Below are 27,944 nucleotides of genomic sequence, written 5' to 3' on the forward strand. Positions count from 1 at the left end.
ATTGGCTCAAACTCTCACATGAGCATGTTTGTATCTTGCACATGCTAGAACCTCTCTGGCATCATTACTTGCTTTAATCATTTTTACACTAGAGGTCTGCATAACTAATTTTCTTAGTATTTTTGACTGAGCTTTGCCAAATAACAAAATTATTTAACTAAAACGAGTGAGCAAATGAATAATTATGGTTACATTTTAAGGTGTCATTGTTACAGTGTAATTATGTATTTAAGTAGTGAGTAATATTAATTAACTACATCTGCATGTAATTACTTGTTTATAATTATGCATAATGTATTGTTGTTATAATAGTAAGTACATGTAACGTGTCACCTAGTATGTTTTATTAATTCATACTCTTGTTTTCATTAAATCTCTGCCATGATTTACTAATTAGTTTCATATTAATTCAATAGCTCAATTAATTCATAGCTACAATTTACCTAAAATGAGGAAACAAATGAATAAGGGAACAAATTCTTAATTTTTGGCTAATATGTCTTTTCGAACTGATTAAAAATGGGGTGAGAAATATAAATGCAATACAAAAGAGAATGAATGTCTAATGTGCAAATGTTTTTTTTTTCATCACAAAAGCCTCAAAATTCTAAATACAAGACTTGTTAGCTTGTAAAAACATCTTGAAAAATAACAAAGTAAATGTGTATCTTATTTTACATATGCTTAATTATTTATACTGGAATACAAAACAAAACTATTGAGTAAAAAAGTAAATGAAACGTATTAAAACACCAACCTGAGCTTCCAGCTGCTGCTCCGTCAGCGACATCATCTCATCATAGGTCATGGTGGAGAAGAGTCCAGCGTACTTATGAAGACGGAGACTCTTCAGCCATGCCGGCACATCTGAGAGGGACATCACATTGTTCCAGATGAAAAGCAATGCAGGATCAAGTGACCTAGTTCTTAAAGCCCTGGGCTCATCATGACTAATTAGACCAATTAATTATTTGTTTACTTGTCATGAAAAACAGTCTACATAAACACTTCTGTGGCTCACCCCTCATCCCACTGCCCTCCTCATGGAATGTACTTCGGACAGAGGCGTGTTCCTCCAGGTGCTCGCTGCCACCGCTGCCCGAGGACGCCACGCTGCTCTGAGGAGAGATGGGGGCGTGGTCGGGGGCTGGCCCGCGGGGACGCAGGTCCTCCTGGGAGAGCCATCCGTGCCCCAGAGGCTGGTTAGATCCGCTGCTCATTGGAGGGGTCAGAGACACCGAACGCCGCAGAGGACTGTGCTGTCCACCTGACAGAACTGAGAGAAAAGAGACATGCGCCATGAGTTCATAAACACAAGCAAGTCAGGACTGTTATATTTCTGGAAACTTCTGTCAAAAGCTTCAAATTTACAAGCTACGATTAGTACCTCTGTTGTCACTAAGCAGACATAAGGGTGAACTTTTTAAAACATACTATTTTCTGTCAAGTCAGTGTGGACAATCATGGGGTCGAGGAGTAGAGGGCTGGTCACGCTAGACTTTAAGCATGTGAAATTATTTTGGACTGCAATGAATATGAGCAACAGGATATGATTTCATATTCCAGGGCTATTTTGAATAATAAACAATAATGTATTCAAAATGTTATACCATTTAGCATACCATCTACTCTACTCCATTTATTACATTAATCAATTAGTGATTACAACACACTAGCTCTATTAACGATTTCATTACAGTCTTTGAAAAAGAAATGATTGGAAAATACTTGCCAAATGATGAGATCACTTTAATATTGAATACATTTAAAATATGTTTTATTATTAAAATATATATTTTTGTTTACATTACTGTTATTTTAGTATTATTTATAAACTATTAAATTTTATTTTTATATTTTCAATGTAATTTTGTCATGTTGATTTGTTTTAGTATTTTTTTTTTAAATATATGTATTTAGTTTACATTTATTTCAGTTCTAGTTTTACTAATTTTAGTACTTCAGATTGAGTTTTTTATTTTAGTTAACAGATTTTCATAAGAGTTTTAGATTTAGTTACACTGGTTTACACAATTTTTTTAAAAACAATCTTTTTATAGACGCATAAAACTATATATTATATCAATATATTAAATAAAAAAGTAGCTATTTATTTGATTTATCGTGCTATTTTTTATAACACAATGGACAATCCTAATGTGTAACTTTGACGTTGTCAGATGAAAATGCAGTCAGTAACAAATGAATAAGCTCCATGTTTTTTGGCTCACTGACCAGAACAGACTTGTGTGTTTGGGATCTGACTATGCTTTTGATTCACTAAAAAGAACTGACTCAAGAGTCATTTGTTCGTGAATCAGACTACACTGCTAAAGCTGCACAGTAAGTTTTTGATTCACTACAAGGAACACTAAAAAGAACACACTCAAGATTTAGAACCAGTTCTGAATAAAAGTTCCTGGTTCCAATTCCAAATGCAAATTATACATTATCAATACCAGCTCATCTTCTCAAATATGAACTGTACTCCATATCCCCATTTTCAAGCAGACTCGTGTGGTTGGAATTTTGAACAACTTTCATGGCAAACATCTGAGACTAGTCTGACTAACAGCTTCTGTAGCTCTAAACTGCTTTAGCCAGCACAAGCAACACAAGTTTATTTGTTTCCAGCAAGGGGGGAAAACCTGGGAAACCAAACAAGCTGCGAGTATTTTCCATTGCACCTACTAAACAGGTGAGCCTGTCTTCCTCTTCTGGAACATTCGACCCCGTCACGGATGAGGGGAAAGGGGAAACAAACAGAGAATGAGATGGAGAAGATACGTAGTGGGCCGTGTGGAGAGCGTTCTCTCCTCCTATATGCGGCTGTAAATGTTTGGACTATGTATAGGTCTTCGCGGGCTAGTTTAAAATAGGTGCCCAGCTAACATTACAAGTTCCAGTCCCTAAATATTAGCCATTTTCCCTAAATACAAACCCCCACAAAGGATACCTTACAAGGGAAGAGCTGGGGTGCCTAGTTGGGGAGGTGAGAGGGTGTTTGTGTGGGTAAAGAAAGAAGGACACAGGATGCTGCTCTAATTCAATTTACAAATGTTCATTGGTGAGTGTGTGGAAAAAATTTAAATATTATAATCTTAAATATTATTAGATTTTATTCTCCTCTGTCAAGGAGACAAATACGTTTTTTATTGTCTTATCAATCATGATTAAAGATTTGTTGTAAAGAAGTAAATTTACACCTGTATCACTTTGTTGATCTGATGCTGTGAATGGACCAAAATTACAGAAAACTAAATCCTTTATTATAAAGTATTATTAATATATTTAGAGACAATAAAATAAAATGTATTAATTAATGAATTAAAAAACATACTGAAGCCATCATAGTATTATAAAATGTAATGTATGCATATTATAATTTATAGTATAAATGATACTTATACTACTACTAATAATAATAATAATAATACTTATTTTAAATAGTAGAAATTTAATACATTAATTCATCAGTGATTACAATCCACTAGATCCATGCTTTTTTCACAGGCTTTGAGAAAAAAATAACTGGAAAATTATTGCCATTGATGACATAATTTTACTACAAAATAAAACATGTTATTTTATACCTTTTTTATTGTTTAAACCGGTGCTGTTTTAGTATTATTTATAAACTATTAAAGTATTAAGTTTGAGTAATTTTGTCATGTGCTTTAGTAATTTTTTATTAGTTTAATTTGTATTGTTTTAATTGGTAGTTTTAATTAAATAATAGTTAAATTACATTACAGTTTTACAAAGGAAATGCATTGTCAGTTTTTTGCACTGATTATTCTGTTAAATATAAATAGCAATAGTGAAGGCCATGTTGTACATTTTGAGCATGTTAGAAGGTAGTTTTTTGGGCAAAAAATGAAAAATTAAAAAAAAAAAATTTTGGTTTGGTTTTGTTTAGTTTTTTTGGTAAATGCTCAAATAAGTCAGAATTGAATCAAATCAAAACCACAATTAAATCCAAATGAAAGCTTGTGAATCTGAATCAAACTGAATTCAGGAAATCCACAGTACGCAGCCTTAGCTTACATGATACAGAGGGTTAAACTAAACCATTTAACACAACAAGTCAAAGGAAACAAAAGCATTTGTCCAGTGGACAGATAAGATAATAATTTTAAAGCCTACATCCTGAGGCTGCTGGAGGTGAGCTGAGAACCAGTCCTTTGTGCGGTTAAGTACTCTAAGTAGTCAAAAATAAAGAGGATCTGGTGGGGCAGTGCTTTAAATGTGCCCTTATTTATATCCTCAGCTGTCTCCTTCATCAGAAAAAAAGACCCTTGCATTCTTAGCTGGAAATATCGTGCTCTGACCACAGATATGTTCAATCTGAATATCTTTGTTACGCCCACAGCACAGCAGTGCTGCATATACACGTTTTTTCCTCTCGTTTTGTGGGCTATCGTACTCCTGAATGCTCCTACAAGTGAGAGATAAACTTGAAGTCATTAGTACAACATCTGAACTGTCCAGGAGGAAATGAGTGGGGTTTGAGAGGGTCACAATAATGCCAACGTTGAAAGACTTGACATCTTGCTGGTCTGGTTTTAATCGCACTTGCCAAAGACAAAATAGCATATATAGCTTATGAAACACCTGTGGTTATGGACAGACTAAGCAATGGGAGACAGACGGCGTCCCACGTTAAGCCGAAAGTGAAGAATAGCCCACTCACTTGTGTTGGTCCCACTGCCTGTACCTACAGCGTTGATAGTGGAGGGCACGGAGGATGATGGGTACAGTGAGAGGTGCCCGTTTTCGCAGCCCTGTTGCTGCTGCTGCCAACTTCCCAGTCCAGAGTCCCTCGAGCCCTGCCAGCCGTTGAGACGGTCGTCCGACCCGTAGCGCTGGTGGTGGGGGTAGAGGTGCGGAGGCTGCCCGTGGTGAGAGGAAGGCACGCGCTCAAGGGAGTCTCCGGCTCCTCGGGCAGCCGCCCGCTCCTCCAGGTGGTTGAGCCAGAGGGCGAGGTTCCCCCGGTCCTCGAGGGAGGTTGCGGGGTGGATGAGGGCGTAGGACAGAAGCTGCCTGCTTTCCTCTAAGTGCCGGCCATGTTCGATGGTGTGGCCCAAGATCTTCGGCAGGAGACTCATGTACTCCACCTTGGCCTCGACGTTGCCGGGTTTGAGGAGAGGCAGGTGGGTCAGAACCAGAGAGATGACCCGTTCTTTCGGCTCACTCTGCCACTGACTGATCACCACTGCAAAATAAGAAAAATAAGAATTAACATAGGTTTATAGAAGTTTACAGAAAAGAGCACCTTAAAAATAAAATAATAATACAGTAAATATATAATTACAAATAACTCCAAAGTTTTGCATACATTTACAGAAAGAACATCATAAAATAAAATAAAAACAAAATAAAAATTTAGCACATATTTGTACAGATAAGGTCACCTTAAAATAAAATAATATAATATAATAAATGGAATTTGAAGTTTACCATAAGTTTACAGAAAGTTTTATATTAAAATAATATAAAAGTTTAGCACGTATTTTCACAGAAAAGTCAAATAAAATTATGACTTTAACATGGGATAGATATGGTTTAATTGTGCATGGAGGGTACACGGTGATATATGCCAGGATGAAATAACATGAGCAAGCCTTCCCTGTTTTTACTCTTTCTTTAAAATAACTGCTGCCTTTTAAGCATTTGGTGAGGACACTATTCATAACCAGGGTCATGCAACCTACTGTAACATGCCTCAGAAATGAACTATAGGAACTATAGATACTTAGAGGTCATGGCAGAGGCTTTGTCCACCACCAATAATAGAGAACGCCGGCCACAGAAGAGTGAACTTCTGGCCACCTCCAGATCACGTCTATGACTCATTTATTCTCTGGGTCTGTCTTTACTTTGGGCATGGAGGCACAAATGGCATCCGAAAAATTATTTTTGTAGACCTAATGATACATGATCATAATCTCATAAAAGCTGTCAACAACATGTCCAGGTCCCGTTTCACCCCAAAATCAAAAGAAAGACATTGTTTTCCTAAATAAATTTTTAGGAACAATGTTTTTTTCATATTAACCTACAGTGAAAAAAAAAAATGTAATTCTCAATAACATATGCAAACATAATTATATATTATTTTTAAATTATAAAATATGTATACGTCATTCTGCCCTGCCTTTAATGTTGACAATATGAAATAAAAAACCAAAATATAAAATAAAAATGTATAGTGTCTTTTTCTTTTGATTTTGGGATAAAATGTGTACCCGTCATGTTTACAAATACAGAAAATAATCATTACCATTAGATCAAGTGACATGTTTTGCCGTTTAAAATGACATTGATTGTGGCGTTAACGAAACAGGATCATAAATGTTTCATCGGTGTGTGTATGAGTAGAGATGTTTCAGCGGTCTTCTGTCATGTTTAGCATGAAGCTATGCTTGTTTAGTCCTCATACCAGTGTCATGCTAAAGACAGACGCGCAGACGACTGTGGACTGAGGATTAAGTGTCTCTCTGGGTGTCACGGTGCACACAGCAAGGAGGAACGAGGAACACGAGACGAGGATATAACTCAAAATAACAGTCTTTAAATCCAACAAGGCAAGACGAGGCAGCGCAGACACACAGGAACACCGGGGATGTAATGCTAAATTTCTCCAAATCTGTTCTGATACAGAAACAAACTTATCTACATCTCGGACAGACTTTTTTCATTTTTGGGTGAACTATTCCTTTACAGGGATGTGTTACGTTTACAAGATGTGAAGAAATATGTAAGAGAAAGTTTCAAAAAACCAAATAAGATTAAAGTGCTTAGTCAGAAACACGAGAATTCTTCATAAATTACATCCAATAAGTGATGAGAGAAGGTTACACGTCCACCACTATGTGTCACCACTCAGCGCGGTTCAGTTTGTGCTTTGCCAAAGGTTGTGATGAGTTTATCTGGTAATAAAGTCCTCATGACCCTCAGTAACACTCCTCTACTAAAATTAGAGCCCAGCATTCAACTTGGCCAGCGTCCTGGCTCTACCTCAGCGGTTGCCAGCTCGTCTATGGCTCCCACACTCCTCCATCATTACACAGTTCTTCTTCCTTCGCTCCACCCATCCAGCTGGATATAGAGGGGGTGCTGCTGCTAAAACAATGCAGCTTACTCATCTCAATGATTCTGACTTCCTCTGCCACCATCCCCCCATTCACTTCCTTCAGGATCCGATCGCAGAGCTTCCAGAGAGACATCGGAGCTTTCTCACACTATCCCTTTCCTATGTGGCTCTTCACTGAATCCTACATCTGATATTTTGCAAGAACAGATCCACCAGATATTACATATCTCATCTGTCAGATACACATGTAAATTTAATTTTACTGACAGTCACACAGTTTTTTGTGTACACATTTCTGAACATAGCAAAACTCATTTTGAGATGCACTAATATTAAACTGCTGGCAAATACTCACCGATTAACAACCAGTAAATGGCAGATATTAAAATTCTATATTATGACATCTAAACAGTGTTATTTTAGTATTATTTATAAAATATTATACTATTTTGTATTAATGTTTATTTGTATATTTTCAGTTTTCATTTGAGTTTAACTTTTAGTAATTATATTATGTGCTTTTGTCATTTTTATTTGTTGTTGATCTTAAGAAATATTACTTTGTAGTTTACTTTTTTTTTTAATCAGTTTTAGTAATTTTAGCACTACAAACTATAATCTTATTTTAGTTAGTTGGAAAGGCAACAATTCGAATTTATCGTTTATTTTTTTTTTCGTCTAAAACTTATATTTTATTTTAGCTTTCCTTACACCTAATAGTTTTAGTTAACAATAATAAAATAAAATACTAAAAACAAAACAAATAAACAAACAAAAACACTAAAATAAACAGTTTTTTACATGATTTGCTAGAATTTCTTTTAGGGATCACATCACTATAATTTAAAAGTGTTATTAAATTTTTATTATTATTTTTAAGATTAACTTCAAGTGAGCATTAGATGACTTTAAAGGTCATCTAAATGTAAAATTATCATATATATATATATATATATATATATATATATATATATATATATATATATATATATACATATACATATACATATACATATACACACATACACATACACATACACATACACACACATACATACACACATACATATATATATATATATATGTGTGTGTGTGCTGTCAAATGATTAATTGCATCCAAAATAAAAGTTTTTGTTTACATAAATACAAACACGTGCATGTATATATTTAAGAAAAATATGTTGCTTATATATTAAATATATTTATATATAATATAAAATATAATAATATAAATATATAAATGTATATAAATGTAAATATTTTCAAAATATATACTATATATATATATATATATAATATAAAATATAATAATATAAATATATAAATGTAAATATTTTCAAAATATATACTATGTGTGTGTGGATTTATATATACATAAATAAACAGTAGGCCTACACATACATATATTATATACATAACAAAAACTTTTATTTTGGATGTGATTAACTGTGATCAATCATTTTGATAGCACTAATATATATATTTCCAACACAGATAAATTAATAAAAAATTTGAATATGTTGTGAATATCTAATTATAAATATAAGAGACAAACCATGAGCTCTGAGGCTGTAGAAGAAAAGTAAAAAGCTTTTGTAGAAGCCATGAGTCATATGACTGGACTGGTTTAAACTGGTTTATGATGGTCTTGCAGCCCAACCAATGTTGTTTAATTGGTTAGCAAAATGGTCTTGTGAACTGTAAATTTCCAAAAAGGTACATTAGTACATACTGATTCATATGTCATAGCCTAGCAGTCTACTCACAGACCCTCGGAGCTGGAGGAACGTGACCCTCACAGGAATGTGTTTCTCCCGGTCTCTTCTTCTGTGCCCAAAACTCTCTCCTTCTTTTACTCTTCTTTTGACTTATCCACCAAAACCGCCCTCCTTTTAGTATGTAACGTGTTTACAGCTATTAACTAAATCATTGAAACGAAAAAAAGTAGGACGTGAAAGTGAGAGGGAGAAAGAGAGAAACGTAGTGAAGGCAACATTCTGCAGGGAGTCTGTGAATCACAGTTGATTCACAGCGGTCAGTCCGAGGAAAGCCCTTCTTTAAGGCTCCACTGAGTCATTTTTAGACAGTAAAACATTGCGTTCTAGTGAACTCCACGTGGCGCCTGCTCTCAGCGAACAGAGCTTTCAAACATCCCTGTGTTCCGTCGTAATTTGTATTTCCTCCACGCCTTCCACTTAACCTTCCTATTGGCTTAAAATAGAAGCTGCTCTTCAACAGCACAATGTTTGAGTGCACAAACTACTCCAGAGGAGCGAGGCCTGAGCAAAAACACTGAGAAACTATTCCTCCTGAGCCTCACTAAACCAATGACTGTCTTTTTGAGGGAGTAAACTGATTCATTCAAAAAAACTATTCATTCGGGGACAAAATAAATGACTGGCTTAATTCAGAATATCACATCATCATTCTATTCTTACAACAAGATATTTTGAATTTAGCCACTGTCTTTATGAGTCACAAATTCATTCAACTGATTCATTTATAAATTAAACTTTTTTTTTTGGCACTGAGTCATTGATTTTTTTTCAATAATTTTTATGTAATGTTTTGGAAACAGACAAAAAAAAAAGACATGATGTAATGAAGACAAATTGAGAAAGCTGATAATTGATAAAACAAATGATTGTTCATAATATAATTCCATATGTAAAAATTATATTTAAAAAAGGTCCAGCAAAACATGCCTACTTACACTACCATTCATAATTTTGGGGTCTATTCCCATATCTGTCTGTCTGTCCATATGTATAATGTTAACAATACAGTAAAATACATCAAAATACAGTAATACTGTGAAATATTATTACACAGGAATGAAACAAATGACTGATAAATGTCTTTATTAGTGAGTCAATGAATCATTTAATCAACTGATTCATTTAAAACACATTCATTCAGGAACTAGTGACTGGCTGAATTGTGTCATTTTATGTCATTTTTACATATAAAGTTATGTCAGGATTAGTATGCTACTTCAAATTTAGTAATTGAATCATGCGTAAAACAGATTCAGAAAAAAAAAAAAGATTCAAAACTTTTTAATGAGTGTCACTGAATCATTTATTCATTACTCAATGTAAAATCTTGCTTACTGATTATACGAGAAGTTACATATAAAGGAAATAACCTTGTGTTAAGAATGAAACACAATTATCCTTTTACATCAACAGACCTTAAACAAACAGGAACACCGACAAACACGCTGTTCACCAGACAGAGATGGGTGGTTAAACTCAAGCAGTGCACATTAGAGACTGTTCAGCCGTCCATACGCAGACAGACATTTTCCCCTTTTAATTAGATCAACTTTGAGTCACTTTTAATGAGAGACCGAACATAAACCCCCTGCAGGTCACTGTAACCGCATCAGTGCCCCTCTTGACCTGGATACACGCCTCAATAACACTCAGCCCCCATCGTATGCCACCAGATGCTCCATTAACACCAGGGACACAATTGGCGGCTGATAAAAACACACGCACAGTCATACAAACAGTCATGCACATGCCCACGTCTGCATGGGAGGAGATGTGTTTGTCAGACACATGATTCTCTCCTGCTAAAAATAGGATGGCCAAACACCGACTCCAAACACCAGTGGACTGGCGATAACACCCTATATATATGAGACCATCAGAGACTGCATCAGCTGAACCACACACACCTTGTGCTGACACACTGCACGCAGTAAGGTCAGCGAAAGACAAGGGATCAGAGGCTGCTTTTGCGACCTCGTTTTCACCTTTGCTCCTTTACAAAAAATACTGATATATCAGATTTCCATGTTACAGCTGCATTTATATGGTACTTTTTAAATATTTCATATACAAGCATTAATTATACTGATTAAATTATACTTTAAATGACATTAAATATATATATATATATATATTTATAATAAATATATATAAATAAATATAAACTTTTTATCTTTTTGTTTATTTTAAATAGTTCTGCAGTGTGATAAATTAAACAAAAATATTCCATGTAGCTTCCAAATTAATGAGGTCATAAAAACTACATGCACTATTATAATATGAAAATGTGGTTTAAAGTACTTTTCGATGGACTAAATCATGTCACCCATAATTTAAAACAAGCTTTAAAATTCCCTTCAAATCTCATATAAGATAAAGCTCAAAACAAAATAAGAGCGTCACATAAAAGTAGAGTAAAACAGTAATATTTAAAATATTACTACAATCTAAAATAACTTTTTATTTGAATACATTTTCAAATATAACTTATTCTAGTGGTTGCCAAGCTGAATTTTCAACAGCCATTACTTCCGTGTTCAGTGTCATATTGGAAATTACTCTAATATGCTGATTTGGTGCTCAAAAAATATTTCTTATTATTATTAGTAACTGAAAACAGAAAACAGTGCTGCTTAATATTTTTAAGGAATCCCGATTTGTCATATTCTTTGAGAAATCTTTTGAGAAAACATTACAGGTATACATTTTTGTACTGTCACTTTTGATCGATTTAATATATAAAAAATCGTATTGACCCCAAACTTTTGAACGGGAGTTTACATACTAAAAGTACTTGTGCAGCACTAACAAAGCAGTGTTTTTTTACAGTTGTAAAAACAACATTATGGTAATAACACGGTGTCTCTTGGTAAAGTTCATAATGTGGCTGCATCCATGGTGATCCTGGGCTCAACCATTGTCCAACATTTGTCTTGTTAGCACAACAAACACAGCAAGAGTTGGCTTAGAAAGGGATCATTCCTTTTTTATAGTTGTTGAGTCAACACAGTAAGGACACAGTGTGCTCCTAGGATGATGATACACCACTTTTAAATCGCTTGTGAGGGAGAGACACAACCTCAGTTCAGATCCACAAATAATGCCAATATGCACCAGACACAGGAACCAAACCTGCTGTATAAAAATTAGGTCTGTCTGTACTTTTTTCCACTTATGAGGGGAAAAACAACACTGGAATTGGTCTGTGGACACAGTACCAACTTGCATCGAGAAGATTTTTCCATTAGGGAAAGTTGGGAAAGGAAAAATGGCCTATTTGGAAAAAGTGGCTAGAGAGTGAGAAGAGAAAGAACGAGAGAGAGAGAGAGAGAGAGTGTGCGCGAGCGAGTGAGGATGCCCCACCCATCCCTCTGGCTGCTTGCTCCAGCTCAGCAGTGCGGAATGTGCTGGCATACCACAGGTCCAACAGAAGAATGCACAGTTTCCGACTGGGGTGTGTTGCATCCGAAACGACGCTGGTTAGACACATACCTTCTTTTTGAGATCATCCCCCTCAACGCTACTTTAGCAAACACTTCCTTAAACGGGCTCCCCAAGATCTAATGCATTCAGCAGAGTAGTGGGTGGAGAGAAATACGGAGCATCAATGATATGGAGAAAGGACAGGGAGGGGAAGAGAACGAAAGAGAGGAGAATTACCGTATGGCTAAACCAAACAGCATTCCACCTAATGACCAGTGGAAATGCTTCCATGTGAAGGACAGAGCCCCATTGAAAAGAATCCCAGGAGTCTGGAATAAGACACTCCTGCGAGTGGGAAGCTGAGAGAAAAGCCTCAGATGACACTCCAAGAAGTAACTGAGGAAAGAATGAAAAAATTACCCAATCGACGTGTGGTATCCTGAAATGACACCCATGGGGAGCGTGCGCAAAGCTCTGGAGAGGCTAACGCTTTAGTTGGCAGAGAAAGAGAGAGAAGGAAAGAACGTAAGAAGCCCCTGTTGAACTTTAGTGGCCCCACCTTTCCTCAACAGAAGCTTTAACAGGCAATGGCTCTGTCTCTACAGGTCTACACAGGCCCGGACCCCACCGGCACCCTGTCTGGGCCTTACAGTGCACTTGAAACTCAGGATGTACAGTAGCTGGGCCAGGCCATACAGACGAGAAATTCACTGATACCCCTTTTCATTCCCAAGATGAAGGTGCCCATATAGCATATAGCATCATAGTCTGTTTACTAGTGTTATTTCTAGTTGAGAGCAAAACAACTAGCCCCATGTTTCCATCAAAGAAATGAAGCTTTGTGTAGTTTAAAAAAAAAAAAGAAAAAAAGAAAAATGTAGTTACCAAAGAAAAAAAAAAAAAAGATATATATGCGTGTGTGTGAGTGTTTGTGTGTGTATAATTATTGAATTATTGTAATATATATTAATGTGTTTGTACATTAAGCATATAGAATGTAAAACAAATTGTATGCATAGCCTTTTTTATTCAATATGTAATTTGATATATACATATACACACACAATGATATTTTTATATGCAATTCAAATATGAAGAATTAATTAAAATACATATAAATATATTAATATACAAAATTATAATGAAAGAATGTGTGTGTGTATTTATGTGTGTATGTGTCACACTTCGTAGGAGCCAGGGAAACGAGGAGGCGTAGGAACTTCTTCCAACAAATACTTTTATTGAGCCAAACACTTAACTCTGGAGACACGGAAGGACACACTGAGATTGACGATCACAGAATGACAATCAAGACCGGACACAGAAGCAGGGAGGCAGAGGGCTTATAAACACAGGCGAAACTAGATAATTAATAACACAAGGCTGGGGACTAATAAACTAATGAGGAGAACTAAACTAGAACAGGAAACAGACCAAATAAGGGCACGAGAGGAGGGGCAACACAAGACACAGGACAGACATTACTCCCTCCTCCCTGAAGGCCTCGCAACATCCAACGAGGGGGGGGTTCTGTCTTGCATTGGCTCCGGACAGCGGCGGGCTTGACTTCAGAGCCGCAGACGGCAGCGGACATGACTTCGGAGCCGCGGATGGCGGCGGACATGACTTCGGAGCCACGGAGGGCGGCGGGCTTGATTTCCCCGCGAACAGCGGGCTTGACGTCGGAGCCGCGGATGGCAGCGGACATGACTTCAGAGCAGCAGACGACGGTGGACATAACTTCAGAGCCACGGACAGCGGCTCTGGGCTGAGGAGGATTCTTTGAGGAAGGTCGAGGGGAACAGTGGAAGCTAGCTCATTGGTGCAGCAGGTGGAGGGCGCTGGCTTGTGGTGAGCTGGAGTGTCCGCATGCTTCCGGATGGGAGGAGGATCCTCCACATCAACAAAAAACTTGGAATTCATTAACTCAAGAACATAATTTAGAAAATATGCTACGGGTCTGCGGCAGTCGTCAGGAGTAATGAAACAAAATAAACAATCCTCTTTTAGTCCCATCCGGAAGGTAGCGTTAATCATAGAATCGCTCCAGCTCACCAGATGTAACACGCTCAGGAATTCCTCCACGTACTGCTCCAACGACCGTTCCTCTTGTTGGAAGTTAAAAAGGAATTACTCAGCCAAGTTCATCCGTTCTGTTGGTCGGTACTGGTCCGGTCTTCTGTCACACTTCGTCAAGTATATATCGCTGCAGCCCGGAGACCTCCAAGTGGGAGGTACTTATGCCGCAAGTAGGTTGGGCAGCTCCAAGAGGGAGGGTAGGTTTAGGGTTGGGTTTGGTGTAGGTCATATTAACAAGGCCCAACCCATTTGGAGCTGACCCGCCCATTTGAAACGGGGAGGCGTAGGAACTTCTTCCAACAAATATTTTTATTGAGCCAAACACTTAACTCTAGAGACACGGAAGGACACACTCAGATTGACGATCACAGAATGACAATCAAGACCGGACACAGAAGCAGGGAGGCAGAGGGCTTATAAACACAGGGGAAACTAGATAATTAATTACACAAGGCTGGGGACTAATAAACTAATGAGGAGAACTAAACTAGAACAGGAAACAGACCAAATAAGGGCACGAGAGGAGGGGAAACACAAGACACAGGACTGACAGCATGTATATAAATTAAATATTAATAATTATGAAGCATACTATTTATTAAAATATAAAAAATGTATGTGTATACAGTACACACATACACAGTGTATAATTAATTTTAATAATTATATACACACACATACACTATATTGCCAAAAGTATTGGGTCACCCCCTTCTAATGAACCGGTTTGACTAGTTCAGAAATTTCTATGAGTACAAATCTTAATGTTTAAGCATATAAAGATATTTATAATTTATATTGTTTTTAATTTGATAGCAACAGTTTGGACAGAACCCTTTTCTAGTCTAACATGACAATGCCTCTGTGTATAAGGCAAGGTTCAAAAAGAAATGATTGTTTCAGTCAGTGTGGAAGAACTTGACTGGTCTGCAGAAAGCCAAGTCCTGATCCCAACTGAACACCTCTGGTGTGACTGTAAATGCAGACCTTGAGCCAAAAACTCATCACCAAACACCAATTAGAAGCACACAATTCTCTAGAATATCATTATATGCTTAAACATTAAGATTTGTTCTCATGGAAATTACTAAAGTAGTCAAACCTGTTCATTAGAAGGGGGTGACCCAATACTTTTGGCAATATAGTGTAAATATATATAAATGAAATTAATTATGAAGTATAATTTTTAGTTAGTTAAATTATTAAATATTAAAAATTTGTATATGTACAGTATACACATACACTGAATTATTTTTATATACAAAAAATTATATACACATATATGCTTTTATTTGTTAAATAATTTTAATTATTAACATATAAGCTGATTCATAATAATTGTTCTAAATAATTTAAAGATATTCATGAAATTAATTCCAAAGTATTGTTGGCGCAATTTTGGGATTTTACATTCTCAAAACTGGGAATAAACAGACAAAGACCGTGATGCAGTATGTGTGTTTGTGGGCATGTTATGTTGTAACAGGCAGTTACGTCATTATTCAGCACTCAGGCCAGTTAAATTTGTGGAGGTTTGCCACAGTACCAACTCTGGAACAAGCACCGTTTTGGTGGAAACGGGGTTTGATCGTCTGCCTCTGTCTGTCTCCAAGGCCCTGACCTTCTGACTCCTACACAGACAGAGTTGCCCTCGGTCAGCTGAATTAATTACCCAGAGGCTGTACACATGCAGCCTCAGCTCATCCGCCTCCTCAGTTCTTTTCACACACAATCACCAAATGTTACGTCTGCTGTAGAAATTAGAGAATGAGGTCGACAGTTCTAATTTTGGCTTGGCAGGCGCTTTGTGCTGAGAGCTTGTCTGTGCTCGATCATACACTTTCTTCCTCTCTTCTTTCGAGCCAGTGATATTTATGGCCGCTAATCCTGTTCAACGTTGGAAATAGCAGCGCAGGCTAACTATCCATTGAGCTCAGCTGGACAGACAACAAAGTGGGAAACACCTGCCTCTGTCAGTAGACACAGCAGTCACTGTGGCTCCGAGTCATCTGTACGTGTGTCTATTGTTCGGTACGGATGATGAGCTCTCGCTCTCAAATGCAGGAAGCTCGTCATGGCCCACATGTGAACCCATTCAAGACTGACCCCGAAGCATTTTCTCTATCTGATCTTTACTGCGTTATATGAAAGCTTTCAGAAGACGAGCTTTCAAATGGTGCAAATGAGCTCCGCCGCTTCCATCTTGACCCAAATGCACCGTAGCGCAAAAACAGGTTTGGCCTGATCCTGAAAAAAGAAACATTCCAGTATTTTGATTATCTGTGATAATCTCTGAAACAACAACCGCAAAAATATGTTGACTATGTCGAACGATTCCTCCGTAATTACAATAATGAATAGCCTAGTCATTGCATTTTTCTTTTGGTATGATGGATTATGATTGTTTTGCTAAAGAGTGCTAAAATTTTACCTCATCAGCAGTCAGTGAGGAAACTCTGAGGCCTCAGACTCTGGCCCCAAAAACCTGCTCCATTCATGCCCTCCAGACAAGACAACATTGGGCAGGAAGTGCCATTGTAACCTGACGACCGTAACAGCTGTAAAAGATGTGCTGGAATGGAGTGGAAATTTAGTCTACCTGTGGAAATCCAAGGGGTTGTGTGTATTTCACCACTTTTAATTAATTTTTGATTTCACTAGTTCATTTCTGTGCTGTGATAAACGAATTATGAAGTAGTAGATTTATTAAATTTGATGTATTTCGATTTTTTTATCATGTTCACTGCAGCAAAACAATGTGGTCCTTAATAAAAACATGACTTTAAAATAATAAATTACTTAAAAATGTATTTATTTGTATCTGCTTATAACATTCTGGCTAATATGATAAACCAATAATTATTTTTGTTGCTGATGAACTGGCCTATATTAAAATGATAAAGTAAATTGTAAGTAAATTAATCTCATTGATTAATTTCCAGGAGATGCGTGTGTCGCATTCTTTAACGTTCCACCTGGAAACAAAAATGTCATCGTGCCAAACCCCCTCACGAAATAAGAAAGCCATCGTGTTTACAAATGTGATGACGAGCACTTATCAGGATCAACTAAATGCTGGATTTTCAAAAGTATGTGAAATATTTAAATTTCACGGCATAGAATCTTTAAAATATGTCCAAGAGTTTTACACATCGGTCTGTTATTGTGGCGACATTTCCACGTCCCTAAACATTACGTGCCACAAAATGAAAAGTGATTGGTTGCTTTACCTGTCAGTCAAATGGCCTCTTGGGCGGGTCTTAGGCATTCAAAGCGGACAAAGTTCCCACACATTCAGCCGTCAGTCTGAAGGTCTGGCTACGTGAGACTAGGTGCTAATTGTCCCTTCACAAAGACCCGCCCCTTCCATATTTTTGCTGTGTGCAACAAGCCGTGGTGCTCTCACGCCACACATCATGTTCTCACGCAGTGAAAAATACATTGCGAAGGACACTGACAATGCGCCAACAGACAAGACAGAGCAGGTTACTTTAGGTATGAAACAAAGTTTCAACTTACAAATTATGTAATTTTGTAAGAAATTCAAAAAATAAATACCATTTGTAGTCCTTTGATGTGTTTTGACAGATCGCTGTAGCGGCACGTGACCGATCCTCTCTTCCTCTTTAGTTATAGCGTGAAATAAACATGAATGAACATCAAAAGGTAGCCCATCTTGTTTCGCAGAAAGATGTCAATACACACCATTTGTCAAGTTTAAGTCCACTGACGTTAATCTACTTCCTGTTTGGTTTGTTTGTTGGACAAAAATGGCAAAATCTGTGTTATGACTGATCAGACTGCCTGTCAATCAAACTCCCTGTGGAAGTTCAGTTGATAGAAATAAAATTATAGTTAAAAAAGATCAAGTTAATGCTGAGATTAAAAAAAAAAAACAGTATTGGGCAGGGGAGAACAACTTTTGATCAAGTCCCAAGTAAAATTCAGTAAGTTCCCAGAAAAACTGAGCCTAAAAATCAGGCTTCTCAGATTTTCTTTCCTCAAGGAAACTTTGGGGACAACCTCTGGCATGAAATGCCATTGTAACCCGATGACTGTAACGTCTGTAAAAGCCTCGCTGGAATGGAACATCAATTTAGTCTACCTGTGGACGTTCCAGGGGTTGTGTGTGTGTTTGAGTGGCGCAGAATGTCACAGCCAGTGCTATTCATGGAATGTGAGCCTCAAGTCTGCGGATTTGAGCGCAGAGAGCTCTATTTAAGGAAATGTCTGGGCCCCTGTGCTACTTGAACCCCCTCCTCATTCACTGATCATTATTTTCCTATTCGGTAGAAATCTTTATTTCCATACCTGGAGGAGAGAGAGCAGAGATTCCTTTGTGGAGGTTATATAATTGCACAAAAAATTAAGGGCTGATCCGTGAAAAAAATGTCCCATTTAGGTCAAGTGGAAGAAACACATCCTCATACTCAAATACAACCCCACTCCTGCTTCACGACTGTCTGGAGAGGGAGCTAAGCGAACTGGTGGGAGGGGGAAAATCTCAGCCTGACCTCTTAAAAGCACAATCAGCACTTTTGAACAAAGTCCTGCATTGTGGCACCATGATGCAGCTGCCTGCGTTATACATTTACCAGCTGCAGAATAACGCATACTAAACAGTAGCTGCAAAGAGACACCAGCCTCACCAGAGAGACACACTCAAGACAGTAAAGCAAATAGAATTGTTGGGTATGTGAAGAGCGAGTGTGTCTTCTGACGCATTGTTCTGTGCTGCAGTCAAGCGTGCACTGACAGCGCTCCCCTCGTATGGCGCAAGCTATAGAACCGGTCTGACGGCGTGGGAGACCGTGAAACCATGAGGCAGAACATGGGATGTGGAGAGGAGAAATTAATACTTATGTTCTGCAAATATGCATTCAATTAATCAAAAGTGACAGTAAGGACGTTAATTAAGTTACAAAGGATTTCAAGTTTCAAATTTTGAACTTTCTGTTCATCAAAGTATCCTGAAAAAAGTCATGGTTTCCAGAAAACTATTAAGCACTGTTTTCAACATTGATAATGGTAAGAAATGTTTCTTGAGCACAACATATTAGAATGATTTCTGAAGGATCATGTGACACTGAAGACTGAAGTACTGACGCTGAAAATTTAGCTTTGCCATCAAATGTATAAATTACATTTTAAAATTTATTAAAATAGAAAACATATTTTAAAACTGTATTTTACTGTATTGTGATCAAAGTCTTGGTAAGCATTAGACTTCTTTCAAAAACATACAAAAAAAAAAAACATATCATCCCTGAACTTTTGAACAGTAGAATATATGCCACCATATACATTTTTTTATGGAAAAGTAATTTAAAAAAAATAATTATTGTAGTAATACAAGTAATAATAGCTATGACAATTTCCAAAATACTTTCACAAATTTTAGGCCTATATATTTTTTTTAACTGAATAGCCATGTTCATTGCAATAAAAATCTATTCTTAAATAAATTAAAATGAATAAATTACTTGTTTTATCTTTATTTGCAAGACATTTTTTTGATAAAAGCTATGAGTCTTTTCTCTTTAACTGGCAAATATCTACAGGTATATCTGGGAATAATAATAATAATTGGGATATTTTACAATCATTTTTATCTGACTAAAAGCAGGACTGGAAGTTAATTCAAAGTAGTTCACAGGAAAGTCTTATTCGGCAAACTTCAAGACACAAGCATTTTACGAACATTAAAAAGCAACATGCATGAATATTGCATGCAATCAACAAAAACGAAGTTAAAACCACTGCTGTCTCATCTAATCAAACCAATCTTCAGTTAAGCACAACAGCATAGAAAAGACCACAAAAATAAACACAGTCTCCGTCAACAGCAGCAGAGATGCCATAAGGAAAGCGATGTTACTCAGTAAGGAGAAAGGATGATATATCTTATGCCTTTCAAGTACCTGCATGTAATCCATTCCTTTTCGCTGATATGAGCATATTTTGCCATTCATTAAGATGAGAAAGAGGTGATGAGTAAGTTATCACCCAGACTGACTAAAATGCTGATGTAATCCAAGCTCAGCATTTTTCTAAGTAAACATCGGCGCCAGGGTTTCAACAACTTTACTTGAATGGGAAACAGATAGCAGTAAAAAGGTAAAGTGTGTCTGAGAGGGCAATGCTAATGCTGATAACACTACACTGTCCTTCTCTTGAAACTCTTTCAGTTGAGTTTTGACATACCCTAATATTCAAGGGCTTCTGTATACCAAAAAACATTCATATATGATGTTTTTAAATATTTAATTTAAAAAAACTAATAAAAATATATGTATTTTTGCCATTTAATTGACAAAGTCAGAACATGGAGACCAACAGTCGATGGATGATCAAGGTTGGGTCAAAAGTATTTATGAATATTTAATAATTAATGGAGGTTGGTCAAGAGGAACAGGATGAAATAATCTATAGGCTATAAAAAGTGTATATTAGTATACAGATTATAAATTAAATTTATGTTATGAACAGCTATGTTTCAATATTTATTTAGATTATAAGATGACAAATGGTTTAAACTGAGTATCATGATCAATACTGACACCACTAGGACTTCGTAAAGACTCAAACATGCATTTCAAAATTCATCTAAAATAATTTTTATCACTTAAAACAAATAAAACATTTATTACTGCCATAATCTGTAAACTGAGCATCACTTCACCTAAAAATGAAAATTCATCAACTTTTTGGAATTAACTTAAAGTGGAAATTCTTTCAAAGTTTCATTAAAAATATCTAACATATATTTTTAAGATGAACAAAGGTCTTGTGGCTCTGAAACATCATGAGGGTGAGAAATTAATAACTTTTTCATTTTTGAATTTAAATTTTTGGGTGAACTATAGCTTTAAGCACACTGTGTTTCACTAACAACAAGCCATGAAATCACTACAGCCAAAAAAAGACTTGCTGAACAAGGTCTGGAGATTGGGAGAGATAAAGCAAGTGCAGGTATTGCTAAGAAGACAACTCTGTAAGGGGAAAAACACTCCAAAAGAACATTGTAAGATTGCTGATTTTGTCCACTTATCACAGGGGAAACTTCCTCCTAGTACAACCTGTGGGACAACTAGTGAATGATGGTTCAATTTTACCTACAGGGCTTGAACAACAACTCACAGCTGAGATCTTAAACCCCCGATATTCATCATACTGGGAGCATTATTGACTCCAAACAGGCTAGTAGCCTGGCAGTGCAGGAGAACTTAAATGGAAACGGCCTTTCTGTTCATCACATGATGGACTGAACATCAGCTCACACAAAGTTTTCCAAATGTTCTGCAAGTCCTACCTATTAATGTCACCATTGGCCAGCCGTTGTACTCAAGTGCTGTTACTGTAAAATGGCCAAGCCAACAGAAAAGACAAGGAAAGGCCTTTTAGACTGACTCCACTCATCTAATGCTTTCAGAAAGGGCTGACACATTAAAAAAGTTGAGTTTTTATTCAGAGCAAAAAGGAATATGTTTGGCAGGTTCTCCAAGGCTGTCCCTGGGGTTGTGCATGAGTTCACGGAACACAGCGAGGGCCAGAAATAAACTGTTTGCTCATGCGTGGGTGCGATGTAACAGTTCGACACCCAAACCAGAAACAAGCACTCTTTCTGTTCCAAACAGCTCAGTGACATTTCTATGAAAGGCAGAAGAGGGACCTTGTGTCTCAAGGTCAGTGAATGAATTCTACACTGCAGTGAAGCACACAAACCTCATAACCAGAGTTACAAAATTCAAAATGGAAAGTGACTTCTTAATGTAGCCTACCAGCCCAGTTCTCTGGGGGTGCTAAGCACCATCAAACGAAAGCAAGAGCACCCTCACATGCAGCTGTAAAAATAGGTACTGGCAAAACAGATTTGGCGAATGCTCCAGTGCATATTTGTGTTTGCGTCCAGGAGAGCATCAAAGGTTTCTATTTACAATGTGTTTTTGCAGTGTTGAGCAATGCAGCCAATCAGAGGTGTTTAAGAAACCACTCATAGCCCAAAACACAAGGGTTTTGATCAGTGCTAAGTTATGCAAGCTTGCAAATCTTCTCATTACAACAAACAAAGTGTTGACACAATGAACTGTAAATTATAGATTCATTGTGCAGCGTAGAGAAATTCATTGATTATAACAGAACTTTCTGGGACTGCGACAGAAATTTGACAGCAATATAAATGTGGGATTCACTCCCGAAATCACAATGAATCATATAGTGATAAGAGCCTAAACTAGATGTGCATTGAAGCTAGAGCACCCTCACTAATTTAAGATTAGTGATTTGATTCTGGAACCTGCCTAATCATCTTCCTTTCAAAAATGCTCGGTTTTAGTGCATTCAGTTCTTCTCTTAATGAAGGAAACAAATTATATGTAAAAAGAAAAAAGTGGAAATCTCACACACAACAGAAAAACAATATGTAAACACATTTACTATGTTTAAAGGACAAAAACAACAACAATTCATTTTTTTTCAATCTTTCAGTTAAATCTTTTAAATTATCATTTGCAGTCCTAATATACATTAATAATATAGGCCTAATTGTTTGGCATAAATGGCTTTACAACTCTCAAAAACCCTTACAACAGTAAGTCCAATGAATTCGACTGCCAATCAATGTAACAACTGATATATAATATATATCAGTATATATATAATATATATCTTCAATGTATGTAGCTAAGATCTAAGATGGCGCCGCAGATGGCAGCTACATTGCTTTGCTCTTCAGTGTTTGTACAGTTTTTGGTTTGTTTTTCCTGTTTTTTGTTTCTCAAATACGATCAGTTTTACCAGGGATGACCTGCTGAACATTCGGCAGAACACACCACAAAATATTTTACCGGATTTTGACTATTCGGACGTTTTGCTGGACATTGTAGTTGGCGGAGCCGTAGCTCTGGTCAAACGCTTCAGGACGCGCAGACGGGGGAAGCGCGGATTTCGAATGACGTTGCCTAGCATCCATCTGGGGAATCTCTGCTCTCTACCCAACAAAACGGACGAACTCCTTCTGCTCTCCCGGACAAACAAGGATTTTTCTAACTCTGCTGCTTTGTGTTTCACAGAAACCTGGCTAAATGGCGACATACCGGACAGCGTGCTAAATCTGGCTAATTTCCAGCTGATTACAGCAGATCGCAACGCGGAATCAACGGGGAAATCGCGCGGCGGTGGGACGTGCTTTTATATCAATGAGAGGTGGTGTACAGATGTAACTGTGTTAAATAAGATCTGCTGTTCAGATCTAGAAACACTCTTCATTAACTTCAAGCCGTTCTATTCGCCGCGGGAGTTCTGCTCGTTCATTCTCGTGAGTGTCTACATTCCCCTGCAAGCGCACGTGAGCTCAGCTTTACAGAAACTCGCTGATCTGATCACAGACAACAACACCCAGACTCTGTTTTCATCATTCTCGGGGACTTTAATAAAAGCAAATCGCTCCCGCAAACTGCCAAAATACAGACAGCACATCACATGTCCCACCAGAGACAGTAATATATTGGATCATTATTACACAACAATAAAGGAAGCTTTAGGACTCTCTGATCACTGTTTGGTTCATCTTATTCCGACCTACAGGCAGAAACTTAAGTCTGCAAAACCTGTATTAAGAACTGTTAAAAGATGGACTAATAAAACTAATAAATGTTTCTCTCTCACTGATTGGACTGTTTTTGAAGCTGCTGCCACCAATCTGGACGAGCTCACAGAGACTTTAACATCTTATATCAGTTTCTGTGAGGATATGTGCATTCCTACCAGGACTCATTTAACCTACAACAATGACCGTGGTTCACTGCAAAACTCAGACAGCTCCGTCAGGCCAAAGAAGATGTTTAAATTATTGTCCAGAACACATCCAAGAGAATTGACCGATGTTTTATTAGTTAGTTCATACCCATCAACTTTGATTACCAAATCAACCTCCTTTATCAATTTATACTTAGACCCAAAAAGAATAGATTCTGTTTTTCCTAAATGTAATAAAAGCTTATTTTCCGCCAGCCAATCCTTCACCTTAACCAACTCTTCTCCTAACTTTTCTTGAATTTTATTAGCATCCTTCCCAGAAGCCAATAAAGCAGCATCATCAGCATATATTACACTCACAAACAGCCTGGATATCATTGATATATAATAAAAACAAAAGAGGACCTAATACACTACCCTGTGGGACTCCATTGTAAATTGTTTTACTCAGAAAGCATCCCTCCAACTTCTACCCTTTGCTCTCTCCCTGATAAATACGAAGCCAACCATGATTTAACTATATCCGAAAAACCCATAGCTCCTACTTTGTCCAATAATATTTAATGGTTCACCGTATCAAAAGCTTTTTGTAGATCTAGCAGGACCATGCCACACAAATTTCCTCTATCTAGCTCTTTTCTAATACAATCTGTCAAAAACAATAAACAAGTGTCTGTTGATTAAGACCTTCTAATAAGACTGGAAATCATAAATTAATCTATTCTTGCTGACATAATCATAAATCTGTTTTTGAAACAACACACAAAATAGAATCTGGTCTATAATTACCAGGATCCAGTCTATTTCCATTCTTATATAGTGGAACTACTTTAGCCATCTTCATATCTGCTGGTACTATTCCTTTCTCAAAAGAAGGATTCACAATATGTGCAAAAGTAGGTGCAATAATAGTAGCTGCGTCCCGTAAAAACTTTGCTGGGATACCATCCAAGCTAGTTGCCTTAGACACCTGTAACTGCTCTAACATGACCTCAATCTCTTCTAACGAAACCTTACGAAAAGAAAAAGAGTTTGGCAATACACCCTTTCTTTCATAAAACCTTTGGACAATAACCCTGTGGCTCTAACGTCTGTGGCCATGAAATCATTTTAAAGACTGGTTTTGTTATCTGAAGGACATCACTGGACCCCCTGCAGTTTGCCTACAGGGCAAACAGGTCTATGGATGATGCAGTCAACATGGGACTGCACTTCACCCTGCAGCATCTGGACAGACCAGGGACTTATGTGACGATCCTGTTTGTAGACGTCAGCTCCTCTTTTAACACCATCATCTCGAACACTCTTCAGAATAAACTCACACCGCTCTCCGTCTCCACCTCCGTCTGCCATTGGATCACCAGCTTCCTGACAGACGGGCAGCAGTTGGTAAAGCTTGGTAAATCCACGTCCAGCACCCGCTCCATCAGCACTGGAGCTCCTCAGGGCTGCGTTCTCTCCCCACTGCTCTTCTCCCTCTACACCAACGACTGCACATCTAAACACCCCTCTGTCAAGCTCCTAAAGTTTGCAGATGACACCACACTGATCGGCCTCATCCAAGACGGTGACGAGTCTGCTTACAGACGGGAGGTTAAGGAGCTGGCTGTATGATGCAGTCTTAACAACCTGAAGCTCAAAATGCTCAAAACTGTGGAGATGATCGTGGACTTCAGGAGAAACCCCCCTGCTCTCCCCCCACTCACCATCATGAACAGCATTGTGACTGCAGTGGAGTCATTCAGATTCCTGGGCACCACAATTTCTCAGGACCTGAAGTGGGACAATCACATTGACTCTATTGTCAAAAAGGCCCAGCAGAGGTTGTACTTCCTTCGCCAGCTGAGGAAGTTCAACCTGCTACAGGAGCTGCTGAAACAGTTCTACTCTGGCATAATTGAATCCATCCTCTGCACTTCAATAACTGTCTGGTTCAGCTCAGCTACCAAATCTGACCTCAGAAGACTACGGAGGGTAGTCCGGACTACTGAGCGAATCATTGGTACAATCCTCCTCACTCTCCAAGAACTGTACTTATCCAGAGTGAGCAAAGGGGCTGGTAAAATCACTCTGGACCCCTCACATCCAGCACACTCCCTCTTTGAACTGTTACCGTCTGGTCGACGCTACAGAGCTCTGAGAACCAGAACGACCAGACACAGGAACAGTTTCTTCCCTCAGGCAATCCATCTCATCATGTACACTTGACAATAAACGCGGAACACTCAACTATTATACATTATTTATCCACCACACTTACTTATTTTTATTTTGTATTTTTTCTCATTTCAAATTTGCACATATCAGACCTGTACATACATAATTGTCTATATTATATATTGTGTTTTTGCTGTTTTGTACATTGCCTATTTGTATATTTGTATATTATTCTTTATTATCTGTGTCCTGTCCTGTTGTTGTCTTTCTGTTGCACTGTGGAGCTTCTGTCACTATAACAAATTCTTTGTTTATGTAAACATACTTGGCCAATAAAGCTCATTCTGATTCTGATTCTGATGTAAGTTGCTTTAGAAAAAAATATCTGCAGAATGCATTAATGTAAAACGAACCATGTTATGCTGTGATTATAAGTACTTGCCAACTAACATGACATTTCAGTTCTGAGCTGTAGATTCACTATATACTATGGTTGTACAGTTTGACATTAAACTTAAGGGCAATTCACACCGCACAGAAAAACGCCAACAAACAAGTTGGCTCAAGTTGGCCGTTGGATTTAGAATCTGATGAAAAATAACTGTCATGTTCACACTGCACCAACAGACACCTATCAACTCTCACTGACTGGGGAGAAAATGGATGATCCTATATCTATAAGCATGTTCAGTCGGGTGAAAACAAACTCCAACCAACACCAACAGGGGTAACACACTGATCCAACAAACTCCAACAGACTAGTTTGTTGGAGTTTGTTGGCGTTTGTCTGTGCGGTGTGAATTGGCCTTTATTGTATGACTGAGGGACAAGGATTAAAAAATGCTATTTAGAAATATCAATATGTCAACACCAATACTCTCCTGTCACATTACCTGTCACAACAGGGAGCATCAGTTCAGCGCAGCTGGTTCGGTTAAGATATATATGGGTGTTTAACATTTCTGAAGGTACATTTCAGTGCATCTCACACAGAGGCCTCCAAGTTGGAAAAACAACTCTGAGAGCCTTCATCATCTCAAACACACACAGATGCACACACACCCATGCATACACAGAGGTATGAAGTCAGTCATTCATAACAACAGTGCCCCTCCTGTCTGCTGCCTCTGGGCTGTGAGGTGGAGGGGTGGAAAAAGGGCCAAAGGTTAAACACCAGCTCAGACAGGAATAATATTCCGACAAACACATACCCTCTCCCGTTTACGCACAGAGATACACACACACACTCTGTTTTATCTGACTGTCCATGCTGGATAGAGCGGTTGAAAAATTCAAACAACAACAAAACCTAAGCAGGGATTGTGTAACCTTGTGTGTGTGTGTTTTGGATTCACTTTCTTTATAGATTCACAATCACACAGATGAATTAAACCACCGCACCAATGGTGGCTAAGACTAATATAACTAGATGAAGGCAGCACTGAGGAAATTTGAACTCTACCAAAGCAAAAATAGCCTTATTAGAGACAACAAAACTGAATACGATAAACGCAATACTTCCTGTTACTCAAATGCAAAACACACACATGCATTTTGTTACAGTGCATGATGCTGAGATGAGAGGCAAATAAGTTGCATCATTTGGGTCAGGAGAACAAGGCAGCTCCTTCACAGAAGGAAATAAGTAGGTCATT

The 27,944-nt window shown here is 37.7% G+C and overlaps 1 protein-coding gene across 2 annotated transcripts in view; it reads right to left on the reverse strand.

Moving 5' to 3' along the window:
• LOC306886515 (protein Smaug homolog 1-like) overlaps positions 1 to 27,944 on the reverse strand; it is a 42,594-nt gene that overhangs the window by 12,293 nt on the left and 2,357 nt on the right. For both annotated transcript variants that reach the window (XM_079443676.1, XM_079443675.1), the window contains exons 2-4: positions 4,694 to 5,215; positions 1,022 to 1,276; positions 758 to 867 (exon numbers count right to left, since the gene is read on the reverse strand). In XM_079443676.1, the coding sequence (XP_079299802.1) occupies positions 758 to 867; positions 1,022 to 1,276; positions 4,694 to 5,215 (887 nt within the window). The remainder of the gene's footprint in view (positions 1 to 757; positions 868 to 1,021; positions 1,277 to 4,693; positions 5,216 to 27,944) is intronic.

This window comes from Barbus barbus (assembly GCF_936440315.1).
Source record: "Barbus barbus genome assembly, chromosome: 20".
NCBI classification, from domain to species: domain Eukaryota; kingdom Metazoa; phylum Chordata; class Actinopteri; order Cypriniformes; family Cyprinidae; genus Barbus; species Barbus barbus.